This window comes from Muntiacus reevesi, chromosome 3 (genome assembly GCF_963930625.1).
Source record: "Muntiacus reevesi chromosome 3, mMunRee1.1, whole genome shotgun sequence".
Taxonomy (NCBI): domain Eukaryota; kingdom Metazoa; phylum Chordata; class Mammalia; order Artiodactyla; family Cervidae; genus Muntiacus; species Muntiacus reevesi.
This window is the reverse complement of record NC_089251.1, coordinates 86827571-86844934: the sequence shown is the minus strand read 5'-3', so window position 1 is coordinate 86844934 and position 17364 is coordinate 86827571. Positions and strand designations below refer to the sequence as shown.

Here is a 17364-nt window from a genome sequence, read left to right as displayed (position 1 = left end):
AAACTAGTACAGCCACTATGGAAAACAGTGTGGAGATTTCTTAATACCCTTTTTAAACATTATAATGTTGCAGTTTTGCACTAGCTTCTTAAATTTTGTTATGAATGTGGTATAAAATGATGAGTAAAATTAATGTTTTAGTTCATTCATAACAAGTTATATAGGACATAACGTGAGGTTAATTTGAAAGAACTAGTTCTAGCAGTGGAATTCTTAGATGTAGTCCTGATAGTTAAGCTTCCTCTCTTCCTGAATCATATTCTTTGACCAGTGTACTTTCCTTTTGTTGAGGTAATAGCCATTTTATCTGCATGTGTGTGCTGTGTCATTATAATCAAAGTGCCAACTAACTTTGATTTTACTTTTTAGCTTTAGACTTTGTTGATTTGTAGCAGAGGTCAGTAAAGTACGGCAGGTAGACTGGATGTTTCTGTTTATAAAAACATTTTCGTAGGAATACAGCTGTACCCATTCTATATACAAGGCAGCAAAAGAGACAAAGATGTAAAAAACAGACTTTAAGACTATGTGGATAAAAAACAGACTTTAAGACTATGTGGGAGAAGGGGAGGGTGGGATGATTTGAAAGAATAGCATTGAAACATGTATGTTACATATGTAAAAGAGATGACCAGTGTAAGTGTGATGCATGAAGCAGGGCCCTCAAAGCTGGTGCTCTGGGACAACCCAGAGGGGTGGGGTGGGGAGGGAGGTGGGGGGGGCGCTTCAGGTTGGGGGGACACATGTGCACCCATGGGTGATTCACGTCGATGTATGGCAAAAACCCCCACAGTATTGTAAAGAAATTATCCTTCAGTTAAAATAATTAATTTAAAAAAACCTTTACATAGGAATACAGCTATGTCCATTCATTTATGTATTGTCCATTGTTATTTCATGCTACAGTAGAGGTAGTAGTTGCAGCAGAGACCATATGACCTCTGTAGCTTAAAATATTTATTATCTAGCCTTTTTGGAAAAGATTTGCCAACTCCAGATTTATGGATTTTTTTTTTTTTTGTCCCTGTTCACCATTGCTCAGATCTTAGTGGCATTTGGTTAGTAACTAATTAACACTTTGTATCAGTTCAGTTCAGTCCCTCAGTGGTGTCTGACTTTGTGACCTCATGGACTGCAGCATGCCAGGCCTCCCTGTCCATCTACTTTGTATAGACATTATTGTTTACACTTGTCAGAAACAGATTTGAGTTTTGTAAACTTTCTGTTGCCTGTTTTTATATTGTTTTGAAATTGGTGTCAGAATCAAACTCTTGACCTGTTATTTAGTAAAAGCTTTAAGGGATTGAATAAACTGAATCAAGTAAATGTCTCCCTTTTGGATTCCAGTTTTAACTCAGCTATGTCATTTTTAGGCCAGCCGTTGCCAGCTGAAATGACGCTTGCTCAACTTTTAACTCTGCTATATGACCGAAAGCTTCCTCAAGGTTACCGTTCAATAGATCTGACTGTTAAATTGGGATCCAGAGTTATCACAGACCCAAGTCTGTCAAAAACAGATTCTTTTAAAAGACTGCACCCTGAAAAAGGTATGTGTACGATACTTCTTTTAAGTTACAGTCTGTAATCTGAGCAGGCAGGGATTTCTGTAGCTGATTACTTAATTTACATTTTAATACATCAACTTGAGATTTCTTTTCTTTATGACTGAGTTATTTGTGAATATAGAAGATTGCCATTATTTCTGTTGGAAATTAATGTTAATTCTTTGTGTAGCATCATTTTATTTTTATGGGCCCATATGCTTTAATTTTTTTTCCCTCTTTGGCTACACCATTCAGTTTTGAATCTTAGTTCCCCGACCAAGGATTGAACTTGGGCCCTCAGCAGTGAAAGCATGTAGTCCTAACCACTGGACTGCCAGGGCCTTCCTAATTTTTAAAAAATGTTATTTCTGAATGAGCCATGTTAATTGTTCATAATTTTATAATCAAAGTGTGGGCCTCATTTAGAATTTCCAACTTACTGATAATTTATATTGAGTGATATTTTGTGCTCATAAACATTTTTTCTCTCAAACAAAAGTGGGATCATACAGTTTCTTACCTTTTTATATATTCAATTAAATATTTATAAATGTGCATTTTTACTTCCTATTTTTATATGTTTATAACAATTTATCTGTTTCACAGTTGTTGAAGCATTCTGATTCTAGTATTTCACTACTATAAATGCTATTTAAGCAATGATTTTCATAGTGTGTCTATGGTATCTTATTTATTTTCAGTGTTTCCCTTGATTAAAGTTCAGTATTTAGTTGTTTGCCCTTTGTGCTCTTTAATAAATTTTAATACATTTCCTTAGCCCAAATTTTCAGCAGGATAATTTGTCTCTTTTAATGTTCATAGGATCTAGTTGTATGTGAACATATGCTTTTGGTTTTCCTCTGTGAGTGATTCAGACTTAACCAATATGGTATAATTTTCAGTTTTCAGTATGAAAATTTTTTGTCAGTATTCAGTTTTTCCTAATTGAATACTTTTAGAGCATAACATGCACATACATTAATATTTTCTGAAGTCTCTGATGTTTTACTTGTTTGCCCTAAAGAATAATACTTTTCAGACTTCAATGTGCTTGCAAATCACCTACAGAACATTATAAAATTGCAGATTCCTATTCAGTAGGTCCAGAGTACAACCTGAGAGTCTACATTTCAACAGCTCTCAATATGATGCTGATCCTGATTAGACCATGTAGTGAAACAGCTATAGGGAGCAGTATCAGAAGTTATTTAAATATTTTTGTAGCATCTAGCCTTAAAATAACTAAATGTGAATAACAGGATAGTTATGCTCTTTTGTTGAATACAGAGATGACAATAGCATCTGCTCTGTAAATGAAAAAATATTATAAAAATAGATCCTCTCTTTTAGCTGTTATTTGCGATTATATCTTCTAGATCATGGAGATTTACTTGGTAGTTGTCCCGATGATGAGGCTCTCACTCCAAGTGATGAATGTATGGATGGGATATTGGATGAATCTTTACTTGAAACCTGTCCCATTCAGTCACCATTACAAGTTTTTGCAGGAATGGGTGGACTGGCTCTTATTGCAGAAAGATTACCCATGTTATATCCAGAAGTAATTCAACAGGTAAGATAAGATTCCCAATTAATTATATCATTCCATGGCAAAGACCATTTTTTTGTTTATGTTAACTTAACCTTTGAAGTACCCTTTCCCTTAAAGTCTTTGAGTATTGTATAAATCCTTCAAAGTTCAGCCTATGTGGAGCTTTCTAAGAATTCAGTTCAGTCGCTCAGTTGTGTCTGACTCTTTGCAATGCCGTGGACTGCAGCACGCCAGGCCTCCCTGTCCATCATCAACTCCTGGAGTCTACCCAAGCTCATGTCCATTGAGTCGGTGATGCCATCCAACCTTCTCATCCTCTGTTGTCCCCTTCTCCTCCTGCCCTCAGTCTGTCCCAGCATCAGGGCCTTTTCAAATGAGCCAGCTCCTCGCATCAGGTGGCCAAAGTATTGGAGTTTCAGCTTCAACATCAGTCCTTCCGGTGAATATTCAGGACTGATTTCCTTTAGGATGGACTGGTTGTCTGTTAATAAAGAAATGTTGTAAACCGAGCACATTTGCCAAGGTCATCACACTGTAGCATTTTTATTTCTACACTTCTTAAGATGTGATATTAATTATAGATACTACTAGAAAATAGGGGAGTGAAATAGTAGTATATTCTTCTACCCAAATACACTATGTCTTTTTGCTTCACTTTTATTTCTTTTTAAGTGCCATTTCTATTTAAGTCGTTTTTAAAACATTAACTTCTTCTCCTGTCTGTTAATGTTACTGTCATTGAGTTGTGTACTTTAAATGTCCTTTTATTAAAGGAAGGAAGTGTGTGATACATGGAGAGCTGTAAATATGAAGTTCTTTATTTTTGTTGATTGAGGTAGGGAAGTTATTCTCTATAATTTTATCTACTTTGTGTGTGTGTATATGTTTATGTATGTATTAGTTTCCTAGGGCTGCTGTAACAAAGTACCACACACTGGGTGGCTTAAAACAGAAATTTAATTTTCTTACAGGTCAGGAGACTGTAAGTCTGGAATCAAGGTGTCACCAGAGCCAATCTTACGGTGAAGGCTCTAGGGGAGAATCCTTCCTTACCTCTTCCTAGTTTCTGATTATTGCTGACAGTTAAGGGCATTCATTGCCCTCTAACTACATCACTCCAGTTTCTGCCTGCATTTTTACATGATTGTCTTCCTTTTCTGTATCTGTATCTCCCGCTCCTTATAAAAACACCGTTCATTGGATTTGAGGTCCACCCTAAGCCAGTATGACCTCATCTCTTAATTGATTACATCTGCAAAGACCCTGTTTTCAAATAAGTTCACATTCACAGGTGCTGGGGGTTAAGACTTGAGAATATCTTTGGGAGGATACAGTTCAACCCACAATAATACCTATTAAGATAAATGTTTATTACTTAACTTCTATTCAAAGAACTTATGGTATTTTTATTTTTAGATGATATAACTAGGATATAAGGTGACTGTCACAGAAAAATATGAGTAAAATTTTATTGCTTTCTAAAAATTGTAATGATATAGCTAGAAGTTTGAAATGGAAAAAACTCCAACATTCTCAAGGTTATTGTTGCTCAGTTAAAATGACTTTCCTAGTTCTGTATTCAGTATGGTTCATTATAGTGATTGGAGACCAAGTGCTGCTATAATAAACACCTAGAAGAGTGAATTCAACTTTAGAATTGAATATTTGTCAAGAGTATGGAAGAATTTTGAGGAGCATGATATAAAGAGGTCTAAATTGCCTTGAACAGACAACTAGTAGAAATATGGATGGTAAAACCTTGTCCAGTGAGAGCCCAGGAGAAAGTGAAGATCATGATAGAGAGAACCTATGTATCATAGAGAATACCTAAATGAGGTTAAGCAGATTGTTGGTAGAAATATGGATGTTAAAAGTACTAGTGGTATAGTTTAGTAGGAAATGAGGAAAATGTTATTGGAAACTGGAGAAAAGGAGATTCCCTGTCTTTTAGTGATAGAAATCTTAATGTATTTGTGTCCTGTATGTGGAAGGCAGGACTTGTAAGTGATGAACTTGGATATTCAGCTGAATTTCCAACCTAAGTGTGAAATTATCTGTTTTCTTCTTGGTACTAATAGTAAAATGTGAAAGGAAAGAGATAAATTGAGGGAAGATGCTAAAATTAGAGATTTGCTATCAGAAAAGCATGCTCTGGAGAGAAAGGCAAGGATGTGGTTTCAGTGTTTGCTGGAACCTCAGAAAAATCCAGATGCTAGTATAGTCAGTCACATACAGGGCTGTGTGAAGAGATCAGTCATGGATCCCCTCAGTCATCTAACCCTGAGCCAGGAATGAAGAAAGTTGTTTGACAGTACTGGCATAGTCAAATAGGGAGATGTGATGATGAAAGCAGAGGTTTAAATGAAGCAGCTGAAAGCCAAGGAATGTGAATGGTCTCTAGTAGCTGGAAAACACAAGGAACCAACACTCCCCAAGAGGCTCCAGAAAGAGCACTTGATACTTAGAGATTCCAGCTCATATCTCTTAGATTTCTGACCTGTAAATTTCGGATAATAAATTTGTGTTGTTTTAAGTCAGTAAGTTTGTGGTGATGTGTTTCAGCAAAGCATATAGGAAATGAATACAGATTTTGGTGTGTACTCTTTTTAGGATGTTTTTGGCTAGTTTTGGCATCAGGGTAATACTGCCTTATAGAATGAGTTGGAAATGTCTAATATTTTGTATTAAGAACTGTTAGATGGGTTTTTCAACAGATTAAACACTTAAAGATTATAAAATTAGTAGTAGAGAAGATATGTCAAAAGAAATAATCCAGACTGAAGCATAGAATGTGTAAGGAATGAAAAGAACATAACAGCTATATGGACATGTAGCTAGAAGTAAAAAATTCTGATGTGTATTTATGGTCACAGAAAAAGAATGAATCGAAACAAGGACAGAAACAATACTGAAAGGAAGAAAATTTTCCAAAAGTATGATTAAAAAACCTCAATCCAAAATTCAAGAAGCTCTCTAAACCCCAAATAGGATATTCATGCCTAAGAACATTATGATAAACTACTTAAAAACAAGAGAAAAGCTTAAAACGAGCCAAAAAACAGTAAACCCATTTCTTTCAAAACAGTAGCAATAATTCTAACAACTAACCTTTCATCAGACACCTTGGGAGCCAGGGAATTACTTCTTTGAAATGTAAAAAGAAAAAAAAAAATCTGCCATCCTAGAGTTTTATACCCAATGAAGAGGATTTTGGACATTTTCCTCAACCACTACTACTCTTTCCATAAAAGGTAAATTGGTAATATAGGATAGTAGGTTTATGATGAACTCTCCTTATATATTAAGTCTGGACAAACTATCTTTAAAAGAAAAGAAAAAGCAATTGTTTAAAGGCTCTGGAGAGTGACCAAAAGTAGGCACCTGTCGGAGAGGATTTAAACATGAAAAGAATAAAACCACATTGGGTGAGATTAATCTTCTGAGACTACTCCTCAGTCTCTGTGGGGTCAGATGATAGAACTCATGCAAAAGCTTTAGAGAAGTTTGGTTCTTCCCTTCTGGCTGGAGATTAAAAGGGGGGAGATTCAGGAAGAAGGGACCAGTAGATGGGGTACTCTGAATTCTGCACATTAAGTTTTGCACAACTGTAGCTGGCTCCTGAATACTTAGAGTTCTTGAGAGAAAACTGGAAGGCTGAACGAACTGTCCAGACATGTCAGTGTCTGTCCAGCATGAAAGAAACAATTTGTAATTCTGTTCCTTCCAAGTTAGAGGTAAAAATCTTCAGCTTTTCTATTGAAATTTTAAATGAGTCACACATTAAAAAGTATAGATGACATACTGGTAATCAGGCACTCACTTGAAAAATAATGGTAAAACTACAGCAGACTCTAATAAATTTATAAAAGCCTCCATAAGTTTAAGATTGACCCACCAGTAATAAAACTGTTTTCTAATACAAAACTAAACCATTTTCTAATATAAAGCTGACCCACTAGTAATTTGACTGTTTTCTAAAATACACTTGATCTTAGCCAAAAGGCTGAGAAGCGATTGTTTTCTAAAATAAAACTAAACTCTTAATTATAAACTTAAGAGTTAAACATCTCATCAATAATGTGTGATGTATAATTAAAAAACAGACAGCCATGGAAAGAAAGAAGAAAATGTTACCTGTGGTTAACGATAAAATAAGTCGGTGAACAGCTCTTACTCACATTTTGCCAGTCGTCCCACTAATGTTCTGAAGAAGGAAAAGAAAAAAAATCACTTTCTTTGGCATGGTTTGAGGAAGTTTGTGGTCATAGATTCAATTCAGGGTCATATGATATATTGCATTTAGGTATCTCTTTAGTTGGACTGTTGGAGAAGACTCTTGAGAGTCCTTTGGACTGCAAGGAGATCCAACCAGTCCATCCTAAAAGAGATCAGTCCTGGGTGTTCATTGGAAGGACTGATGCTGAAGCTGAAACTCCAGTACTTTGGCCGCCTCATGCGAAGAGTTGACTCATTGGAAAAGACCCTAATGCTTGGAGGGGTTGGGGGCAGGAGGAGGAGGGGACGACAGAGGATGAGATGGCTGGATGGCTCACCGACTCAATGGACATGAGTTTGAGTAAACTCCGGGAGTTGGTGATGGACAGGGAGGCCTGGCGTGCTGCAATTCATGGGGTCACAAAGAGTCGGACACAACTGAGCGACTGAACTGAACTAAACTGAACTTAGTTGGACTGCAAGAAGATCCAACCACTACACCTTAAAGGAGATCAGTCCTGGGTATTCATTGGAAAGACTGATGCTGAAGCTGAAACTCCAATACTTTGGCCACCTCATGCAAAGAGTTGACTCATTGGAAAAGACCCTGATGCTGGGAGGGATTGAGGGCAGGAGGAGAAGGGGATGACAGAGGATGAGATGGCTAGATGGCATCACTGACTCAATGGACATGAGTTTGGATAAACTCCGGGAGTTTGTGATGGACAGAGTGGCCTGGCGTGCTGCGATTCATGGGGTTGCAGAGTCGGACATGACTGAGCGACTGAACTGAACTGAACTTAGTCTCCTTTAACCTGTAACAGTTACGTTATCTTTGTTTTTCACGACCATGACACATGGAAGAGTACAGGCTAGAAAGCTTATCTATATATGTAGTCATATATATGCATGCATGCTCAGTTGCTTATATATATGTGTCTATACATGTTTTTCGTAGATTTGTTTGCTTATAGAACATGGAGTCAGACTGCCTTAGGCAGTGTGTACATACCTGTGTCCCATATCTGCTTTGTAAAGTATCATTTCCACTAAAAGAAATCAGTGCCCCTTGGAAAAATTCTAGGATTCAGGCAGAGAATGTACAAGATGAGCCTAGATACACAAGTCTCCTTTAAAGGGGTTCCACTTCCAAGCCTGATTCTACTTGGTCATGAGATAAAATGATAGTAACAGGTTATTACTTGCAGAGTAATTTTCAGTTCAGTTCAGTTCAGTGGCTCAGTCATGTCCGACTCTTTGCTACCCCATGAATCGCAGAGTAACTTTAGAATTAATTAATAATTAAATTAATAAATGAATGAATAAATAGATGAAGAAGAAGGAAATGTTTTTCTGTACAGTTCACTGCCAACCAATAAATGTAGAATTAATGAAAGAATGAGAAAACACCATTTGGCAGCTACCATAATAATTATTATTTCTTGCAAACATTATAAACATGCTAACTCTAATGATCAAAGTTGAGTGGGAAACAAGGTATTTACATAGTCTTCAAAGACTCTGTCTACAGATACTTAACTAATTACAAAGGAGAAAATAGTAACTTTTAGAGTAGAAGTACTTGGCACATACCACCATACTTATGGTATCATGTAACTCATTTTAAAAAACTTGTCCTTTTATTGATTTAAAACATTTTTATTTCAAATTTGAGTTTAGTTGATTAACAATGTTTTATAGTTTCAGGTGTACACCAAAGTGATTCAGCTATACATTCTTTATTGATTTTTATATTCTTACATTTTAAAGAGATCATTTGAATTCAAGTCTTTACTTTCAACCTGATGTTGAAACATACAAATAGCCAAACAAAATTGTTTTTACTTTAGGTGAGTACGCCGGTTGTAACGTCTACCACTCAGGAAAAACCAAAAGATAGTGATCAGTTTGAATGGGTGACTATTGAACAATCAGGGGAATTAGTTTACGAAGCACCAGAAACCATTGCGGCTGAACCCCCACCTATCAAGTCAGCAGTACAGACCATGTCTCCCATACCTGCCCATTCTTTGGCTGCTTTTGGGTTATTTCTTCGGCTTCCTGGTTATGCTGAAGTGCTACTAAAAGAGAGAAAACACGCCCAGTGCCTTCTTCGCTTGGTTTTGGGAGTGACAGATGATGGAGAAGGAAGTAAGTGTTGAGTGTTACTAATGAAATTTAATGTAGGTGGGTTGTGTGAAATTAATTCAAATGTGCTTACAAAACTGCTGGTCATCTTTGGAAGCATTTAAAGATGAAAGAGATATTTAGATTCGGCCATCAAGTAGCTAATGTGCAACAGTAATAGCAATGAGGAATGTCTATACACATATAGACTTAACAAGTTATAAAAGCCTTGAGAGAAGTACAGTATTATGGAGACTTACAAGTATGAGATTATTTTCTTATGAATAAAACAGCATTATAGTTTTTAGTGGGCCCTTGAAGGAAATCATCAGTTGTAGGTTGAGAATGGCTATTTCAGAAAGAAGGACTGCTTTGAGCAGTGTTTATGCTCATGTTATATGAGAGGGAAGGTGAAATTTGCATAAAGCAGCACAGAGAACTCATTTAAAAAGATGTTATTGATAACAGATCATGGAAAAGCTTCTTAAGGCCTTCAGATTTTATTCTGAATAATGATTAAGATTTATTAAAATATGATAAGTGATATAGTGATGTGATGAGAATCTTTTTGAAGAATTTTTCTGTGAATCTGGTAACAATATTTAGATGAAGGAGAACAGAATGAAGAAAATATAATGTATTTTATAATATAATGATAGTAGAGAATAATAACAGAAAGCTATGATGGTTATTTCCATTGGGCTGACAGTTTTGTTAATAGAAGAAAACAAAGAAAAATTATAGGGTAGTAGCCTGGCAAGTATATTTTCATTTGGTTTACCTCTAGTTCTTCAGGGAATGACCATTGCATTTGAGAATCAGAATTTTTTTTCATGTTATTTTAAAATCATGTGGTTTTGATTAGAGGTGATGTCTTTCACATGCTGCTTAGAAAGTATGCAGTCTTAAACCCTGTATAACAAAGTACATATAATACAATAAAACTATGAATTTATTCATGAATCCTTTAACTTGGAAGCTACTGAGTATTGTGTTTGTAGTTTTTTGTGTGTTTTCATATTGATGGAATTCTTAATAAATGTTGGCATAATTTTAAATATGTTCATAACTGTTATTAAATTACAGTGTCCATATAACTAAATACATCCTGGTTGTTTATTCAGATATAAATTATGTATACTTATTTTAATCAGAAATTTCTAAAGGCTTGAGCTGATTTTTTTAAGTAGCTAGAGTGTAAGAATCATGGTAATTTAGGACTCTTACTATGAGACAGTAGGTATAATCCTAAACTGAAAAGGAAAAAAATTGTCTTTAGGGCATTTCAAACTGTGTCTAGTGAATAAAGAGTAATGTCTATTAAAAAACATAATTTTGATATATCTTTTTGCCGTGGTTGCCTCATTTGCCATTCATGTAGAAGTGTTTTTTTGTTTGTTTTGTTTTACATTTAATACTCTGTAGCTAGAACATAGTAGAAAACTTTATTGCAAACAAAACAAAATTGTTTAACTTTTGCATTCATGGTTGAAACTACTTCCAGGGCAAGACTTTCATACTCTTGTAAGGAAGTTTTTATGTTGCTGTTTTAGTTGTTAGTTTTTAGTTTAAATTTTTAGATTATAATAATTTTGACATAGTCTATAACAAGTATCATATATTTCAACTTTCTTTCGGAGTTTATATATTTGATGTCTTTTTAGACACTTTATTATTAAATATTAAGTATTTAATTTCATTTATGGTATCATTTTGTCTCTTTTTAATAAATATAATGATAAAATTTTATATTGTCATTATAAATTTGTGAGCTTCTGTGTTGTTTCTTATTGTGTTTTTAAATATTTTTAAATTTTGTGTTCTCTTCTTTTAATCTAGGTCATATCTTGCAATCTCCATCAGCCAATGTGCTCCCAACCTTGCCTTTCCATGTCCTTCGGAGCTTGTTTAGCACTACGCCTTTGACAACCGATGATGGTGTGCTTCTTCGGAGGATGGCTTTGGAAATTGGGGCACTCCACCTCATTCTTGTCTGTCTCTCTGCTCTGAGCCACCATGCCCCACGAGTTCCAAACTCTAGCCTCAATCAAACAGAGGTAGGTTCAGTTTTAATTCTTTAGATCAGGAAAAATTGCTAGATTCATGGAGTACAGGCATAGTTTTTTCTGAAGTAGTTAGTACTTCAGAGGCTGGGGTAGAGGGGCACAGTTTGTTTTGTTTTGATTTTTTTTTTGCCCCTAAAACAAACAAACAAAAAGGTTATTTAAAAGAGGATAAAATGAATTGTTCTCTTCTTTCTTAGGTTCTTTCAGAAAGCCTTAAGTTAATCCATCTACTTCAACAAAAAAGATGTTATAGCCTAATAAGCTTTTTCATTTACCAGGTTACACTGAATTTATACTGTGATCCCTTTTCCTTTTTGAAGGTTCTAGTCAATACAGTAAGGTTCTAGTCAGTATAGTAAGAGAAGAAAAATAAGAAAGAAAGAAATAACCCTGATTGCTTTGAGATGATTTGATTGTATTATAGAAATTTTACAAATGAATAATGGCCTAGGTGAGTTTAATGAGGATATAATTTCCAGTTTCAGTATATAAAAATAAGTCATTTCTGTATACCAGCAACAAACATAAAATGAGCTTTTTAAAGATGTCCTTTAGAATAGCATCAAAAATAGGAAATATTGAGAAATAAACATGAAAAATATATGTAAGACCTCTCATCATAAAATATATAAAACTTTGTAAACATTTATTAATTAGACTTTAATAAACTGAGGTCTCTGTCCATGTTTACCTCTCATGAAGTAGAAAATACACCATTTCATTAGTATTTCTTCCCAAATTGATTCTTTTTCTTTTTTTTTGCTCAGCTTGAAGCATGTGGGATCTTAGTTCCCTGACTAGAGATAGGACCCATCGCTCCTGCATTGGGAGTGTGGAGTCTTAACCACTGGACCAGGGAAGTCCCACCAAATTGATTCTTAAGTTTGATGGAACTCCAGGTTTATTAAGGTGGAAATTGACAAGCTGATTGTAAAATTCATTCAGAAGCTCAAGGGGTCAAGGATATCCAGAACATTCTCATATAAGAACAGTATATCTAGTAGTCTCATATTTTGAAACTTATTTTAAGCTATGGTATTTACAGAAGGTTAGATTGAAGCCCCGCAGACAATAGAGACATCTACATATATAGAGTTTTCTGATACTATGACAAAGGTGACTATGGAACAAAATGGTGATAGGATCAGTTAGATATTCATATGGAACAAAAATGAATCTTTAGACCCTATTGTGCTCTAAATGCAAACATTAATTCTAACTGGATTTTGAATCTAAATGTATATAGTGTGTATAACATATAACAATACCATTTTACCAAAAAAAGTAAGAGATACCTTTATGATCGATCAACTCCACTGTTTAAGAGAGTAAAAGCGCAAGTCACAGAATGGGAGGCTATATTTGTATGTATCTGATAAAGGACTTATATCCAGAATATTTAAAGAGCTTCCAAAATTTCCCAAAGGAACTCAAACCAAGTTTCTGTAACAACCTAGAAGAGTGGGATGGGAAGGGAGATGGGAGAGAGGTTTAAGAGGGAGGGGACATATGTACACCTATGGCTGATTTGTGTTGATGTTTGGCAGAAACCAACACAATATTGTAAAGCAGTTATCCTTCAATTAAAAATAATTAAATGTAATTATTAAAAAAATTTCCCAAAGGAAAAAGCCGACAATGAGATAGAAAAATACCAGATGAAAAGCTTGAGTGGGTACTTCATCAGAAGATGCTATCTAAATATTTAATAAATGTGAAAGGGTCATCTATTGCTTTAGTTCCCAGAGAAGTACAAGTGAAAACCTTTAATACATTGAGTACACATCAGTCACAATGTGTAAGATTTCAAAATTGTCCCATCATAAGTAATGTGAAAAACAGTAGAGTGGGCAAATAAGCTGTAGTCTATTATGTAATAGAATGCTAGAAGGTAATGAAAGTAAACAGCTATAGACAACTACATATAATGGAACTGGTGAGTTTTATAATCACAGCTAACAAGCTAGATATAAAGGAATATATACATCATGATTCCACTTACATAATGTTAAAAATAAAAATAAGTTATCGCGAGTAGAGTTTCATGTTTAGGTGGTAAAGTTATAAAGAAAAGAAAGGAAGTCATGAGTATAAAAATCAGGATTATAATTAGTTTTGTAGAGGAATGAGAGTGTGAGGGAGCAAGGGCAATTTCTTGCATGCAGTGGTTTAATTCTTGACCTGCATGGTTAAGTTGTTTTCAGTTCATTAAGTTTTACATACTTGTTTTGTGTTCTTTCTGTAAATATGTTATACTTTACATTTAGAAATGTTTTTATAAAAAATGAATAGCTGTTTTTATCAATAACCCTAATTATTCTAGTGGTAAATCAAATTGTAATCAAATTTTCATGATTTGTTTAACAGTTTATTTTATAAAATGTGAAAGATGGAATTATTTAGTCATAGATTCATCCAACTCTCCAGATCAATTTATGAAAGTATTGTTTGTACATAATATTCTTTCTTGAAGTGTTCCTATTAAAATACATGCAGAGTACCCTTGAAATTAATTCTTAAATGCAAATATTTTAATTTAAATTCTTTAAAGGAGGATTCTTATTGCAGAATTAATTTTATAGTCAACAGTAATCATAATAAGAATTGACCTTTACTGAGTCTGAGGTTATATTAATAAACCAGTGGTTCTCAGTCTTTTTTTTTTCTTTCTCTACAACATTCACTTTTTTAATATGTCCTCTATCTCCAAAAGAAATTTTTCTGCACATCATATTCTGAACAAAAAAGAAATTGGAAAGTACTCCTTCTAGAAATAAAAGCATACTTTCTTGCTGTGATTGAAAACACATGATACCATTACAGAGTCGTCCGAGAAGATCTGGCTCATATCTCTCCACTCCTCTCTCTGCTTTCTCTGTTTAATTTTGAGTCATTGACTCTTTAGGCCATTAGATGCTTTACTCAATCTATTCCTGATAGATTATTTTAAATACTGATAAAGATTTCTTGTATTTATTCTTAAATAGAAGCGTTTGCTCCCCATTTTTCCCTTCCCTTAACCTTGATAACTACCACTTTGCATTCCACTCTATGTACTCTGGATATTTCATAAAAATGAAATCATACAATATGTTACCTTTGTAACATTGTCTTGTCTGCTTTGAATTAGCATATTGTTTTTGAGACTCATCCAGGTAGCATGAATCAGTGCTTAGTTATTTGTTATGGCTGAGTAATAGTCCATTGTATCTATATGCCACAGTTTGTTTATTTATCCATATAACCATTGATGGGCTTTTGGGCTGACTTTTTGACTGTTGTCAATGGTCTGGCTATGAACATTAGTGGAATATGTTTGAGTATCAGTTTGTTTGTTTTTTCCCCCTTTGGATATATACCTAGGAGTGGAATTGCTGGGTCTTGTTGTAATTCTTTGCTTAGTTTTTTAAGGCATTGCCAAACTATTTTCTATAGTAGCTAAACTATTTAAATTTCTACTGGTAATTTGAGGATAGATAAAAGGAAATAGTAATAATTCTTTTCTTTTTGTTACAAGCCACAGGTATCAAGCTCTCATAACCCTACATCAACAGAGGAACAGCAGCTCTATTGGGCCAAAGGGACTGGCTTTGGAACAGGCTCTACAGCTTCTGGATGGGATGTGGAGCAAGCCTTAACCAAACAGAGGCTGGAAGAGGAACATGTTACCTGTCTCCTGCAGGTATATTTGTACAATTGATATTGTCAGTGATAATAGTTTGTCTTTTTTTGTGTGTCTGTGTTGATTTTTAAGTTTTATTTTATTTTTTTGATTTTTAAGTTTTATTGGCCTTATCCTCAGCTACTTTTTATAAAGTTCATTTTTAAATGAAAAAACTTTCTCCCTGCCCTCAGTACATTTAAGATACTAGATAAAGATTGCTCTTCAGTGCTTGCAACTCTGAATTCTTCCCTCTTAGCCTCTTCACTGAGAGGAAAGTGACAAAGGTGAAGTTGTCCAATAACAGGAATGTACCATATTGACATTCTTCTTGTCAACTTCTCATCTAAACCACTATATCTGGACTCTCTCTTTTTTAAAAAAAAATCTATTTACATATTTGTTTCTCACATTGTATTGCATTTTCTAGAATTGGGCAAGGTGAACTAGTTTATAAAGTTTTTAATGCAGAATGAGAAGAGTAGGCTCTTAAAGATTAGCTTTTGTTCCTGCACCACCTAATTGACTAAAATTAGGGTTTTGTTTTTTATTTTTCCGAGCATTAGTTAAGTCTTTGAGCACTATTTTTGCAGTTCTAGGATAAGCTTATTCTCATATAGACTTCTAAGATTTCATCACCCTTAACTATAAATTAAACCTACTCAGTAAAATAAATAATCTCAAAGTTGCAACTAAGCTTTTAAGTTCATGTTCTTAGGTGGATTGCTTCTATATGTCTGGTCATAGCACTGCACATCATCATGAGAAACATATCCTCTTTTGAAAATGTAAACGAAAAAACTCTCATTTTTAAAACCTGTAATATGAAGCATTGATTGAGTTGAAAATATATACTCTTCATATTCAGACTGAACATCTAACATAAAATATGGGATTTTAAATTTGTGAAGCTAAGACTCAGTTTTAAATCCATGGATTTTTATTTTTAGGTTCTTGCAAGTTACATAAATCCTGCAAGTGGTGCTGTAAATGGAGAAGCTCAGTCATCTCACGAGAGTAGAGGGCAGAACAGTAATGCCCTCCCCTCTGTGCTTCTAGAGCTGCTCAGTCAGTCCTGCCTCATCCCTGCCATGTCATCTTATCTACGAAATGACTCAGGTAAGTCACATTGTACCTAGTGCTTTACAGTATCTTAGTGGATGAGTACTCTTGTTTGCTTATTTTATCATTAAAGTTATAATGATAAAATATCATTTTTTTCTTTTAATAACCTATAACTGAAAATGATAGGGTAAAGTCTAGCAGCTTTGTGACAATACTGTGATCCAAACCTGGTTAATTGAATTTCTGTGTGTTTTTAACATTTTTCTTAGACATTAGAATTGCAGAGTAGTTTTTTGAAGAAAGGCAGATAAACTATACAAGTCTGTAGATACTTGACAATGAATATTAGTTTTTACAAATTCAACTATGAAAGTACTTTAGGTAGATATTTTGCCAGTATTCAACTGATTATCAACTGAAATTGCTTTTTTATTTCCTTGGTTGTGGAATTATCTTCCAAGAAATGTATCCTTTTCTTAAGTAGAATAAAAAGTTTATGTTTTATTTAGAGTCTCAGTGACATACAGGTATTGCCAAGAAAAATAAGCAGTTGGCATCTCCTCATTTTAACCTAGATGTTTGTTTACTCACTTTTTTAAACTATCTGCTCTTCTTCTTGTATTTGCTTTTATTCATATTCTTACTCATGAAAATAGACACATTCAGTTAGATTATTAAAGAAGAATAGGTAAGGAAAGCAATGGGAATGAATCTTGAAGTAGTCTGTTTTGATGGTTGGTAGCAGTTTAAATGCAATTAGATGGATGGAAAATGTATTTGAGAAGGGATTACTGCTGCTATTCTTCACCTTCAAAAAATTATTGTGCTTCCAAACACAATTTTTTTGGGACTTCCCTGGCAGTCCAGTGGTTAAACCCTGCACATCCCAATGCAAGGAGTGTGGGTTCAATCCCTGGGAGGGGAACTAAGATCCCACAAACCTCCTGGTGCAGCAAAAATTAAAAAACAAACAAAAAACACACACCATTTCCCAGCCTACCTCAAGCTTCTTATAAAAATATTGGTGTTGTATTAAATTGGTTTTTTAAGATTGAGATGTTTGATACATTTATTTGTCTCTTTTGAAAAAATAGATATCAAATGTACAGTATATTTTTTGATAAAGTAAAACAT

At 34.4% G+C, this 17364-nt stretch overlaps 1 protein-coding gene across 8 annotated transcripts in view; it reads left to right on the top strand.

Annotated features, from left to right (window-relative positions):
- The window catches only part of BIRC6 (baculoviral IAP repeat containing 6), a 213817-nt gene that overhangs the window by 139382 nt on the left and 57071 nt on the right, over positions 1-17364 (top strand). For all 8 annotated transcript variants that reach the window (XR_010662357.1, XM_065929466.1, XM_065929463.1 and 5 more), the window contains 6 exons: positions 1374-1547; positions 2921-3117; positions 9162-9462; positions 11278-11495; positions 15022-15186; positions 16116-16284. Coding sequence is in view for 7 of the 8 variants with exons in the window: in XM_065929466.1 (XP_065785538.1) it covers positions 1374-1547; positions 2921-3117; positions 9162-9462; positions 11278-11495; positions 15022-15186; positions 16116-16284 (1224 nt within the window). In the remaining variant the exon portion in view is untranslated. The remainder of the gene's footprint in view (positions 1-1373; positions 1548-2920; positions 3118-9161; positions 9463-11277; positions 11496-15021; positions 15187-16115; positions 16285-17364) is intronic.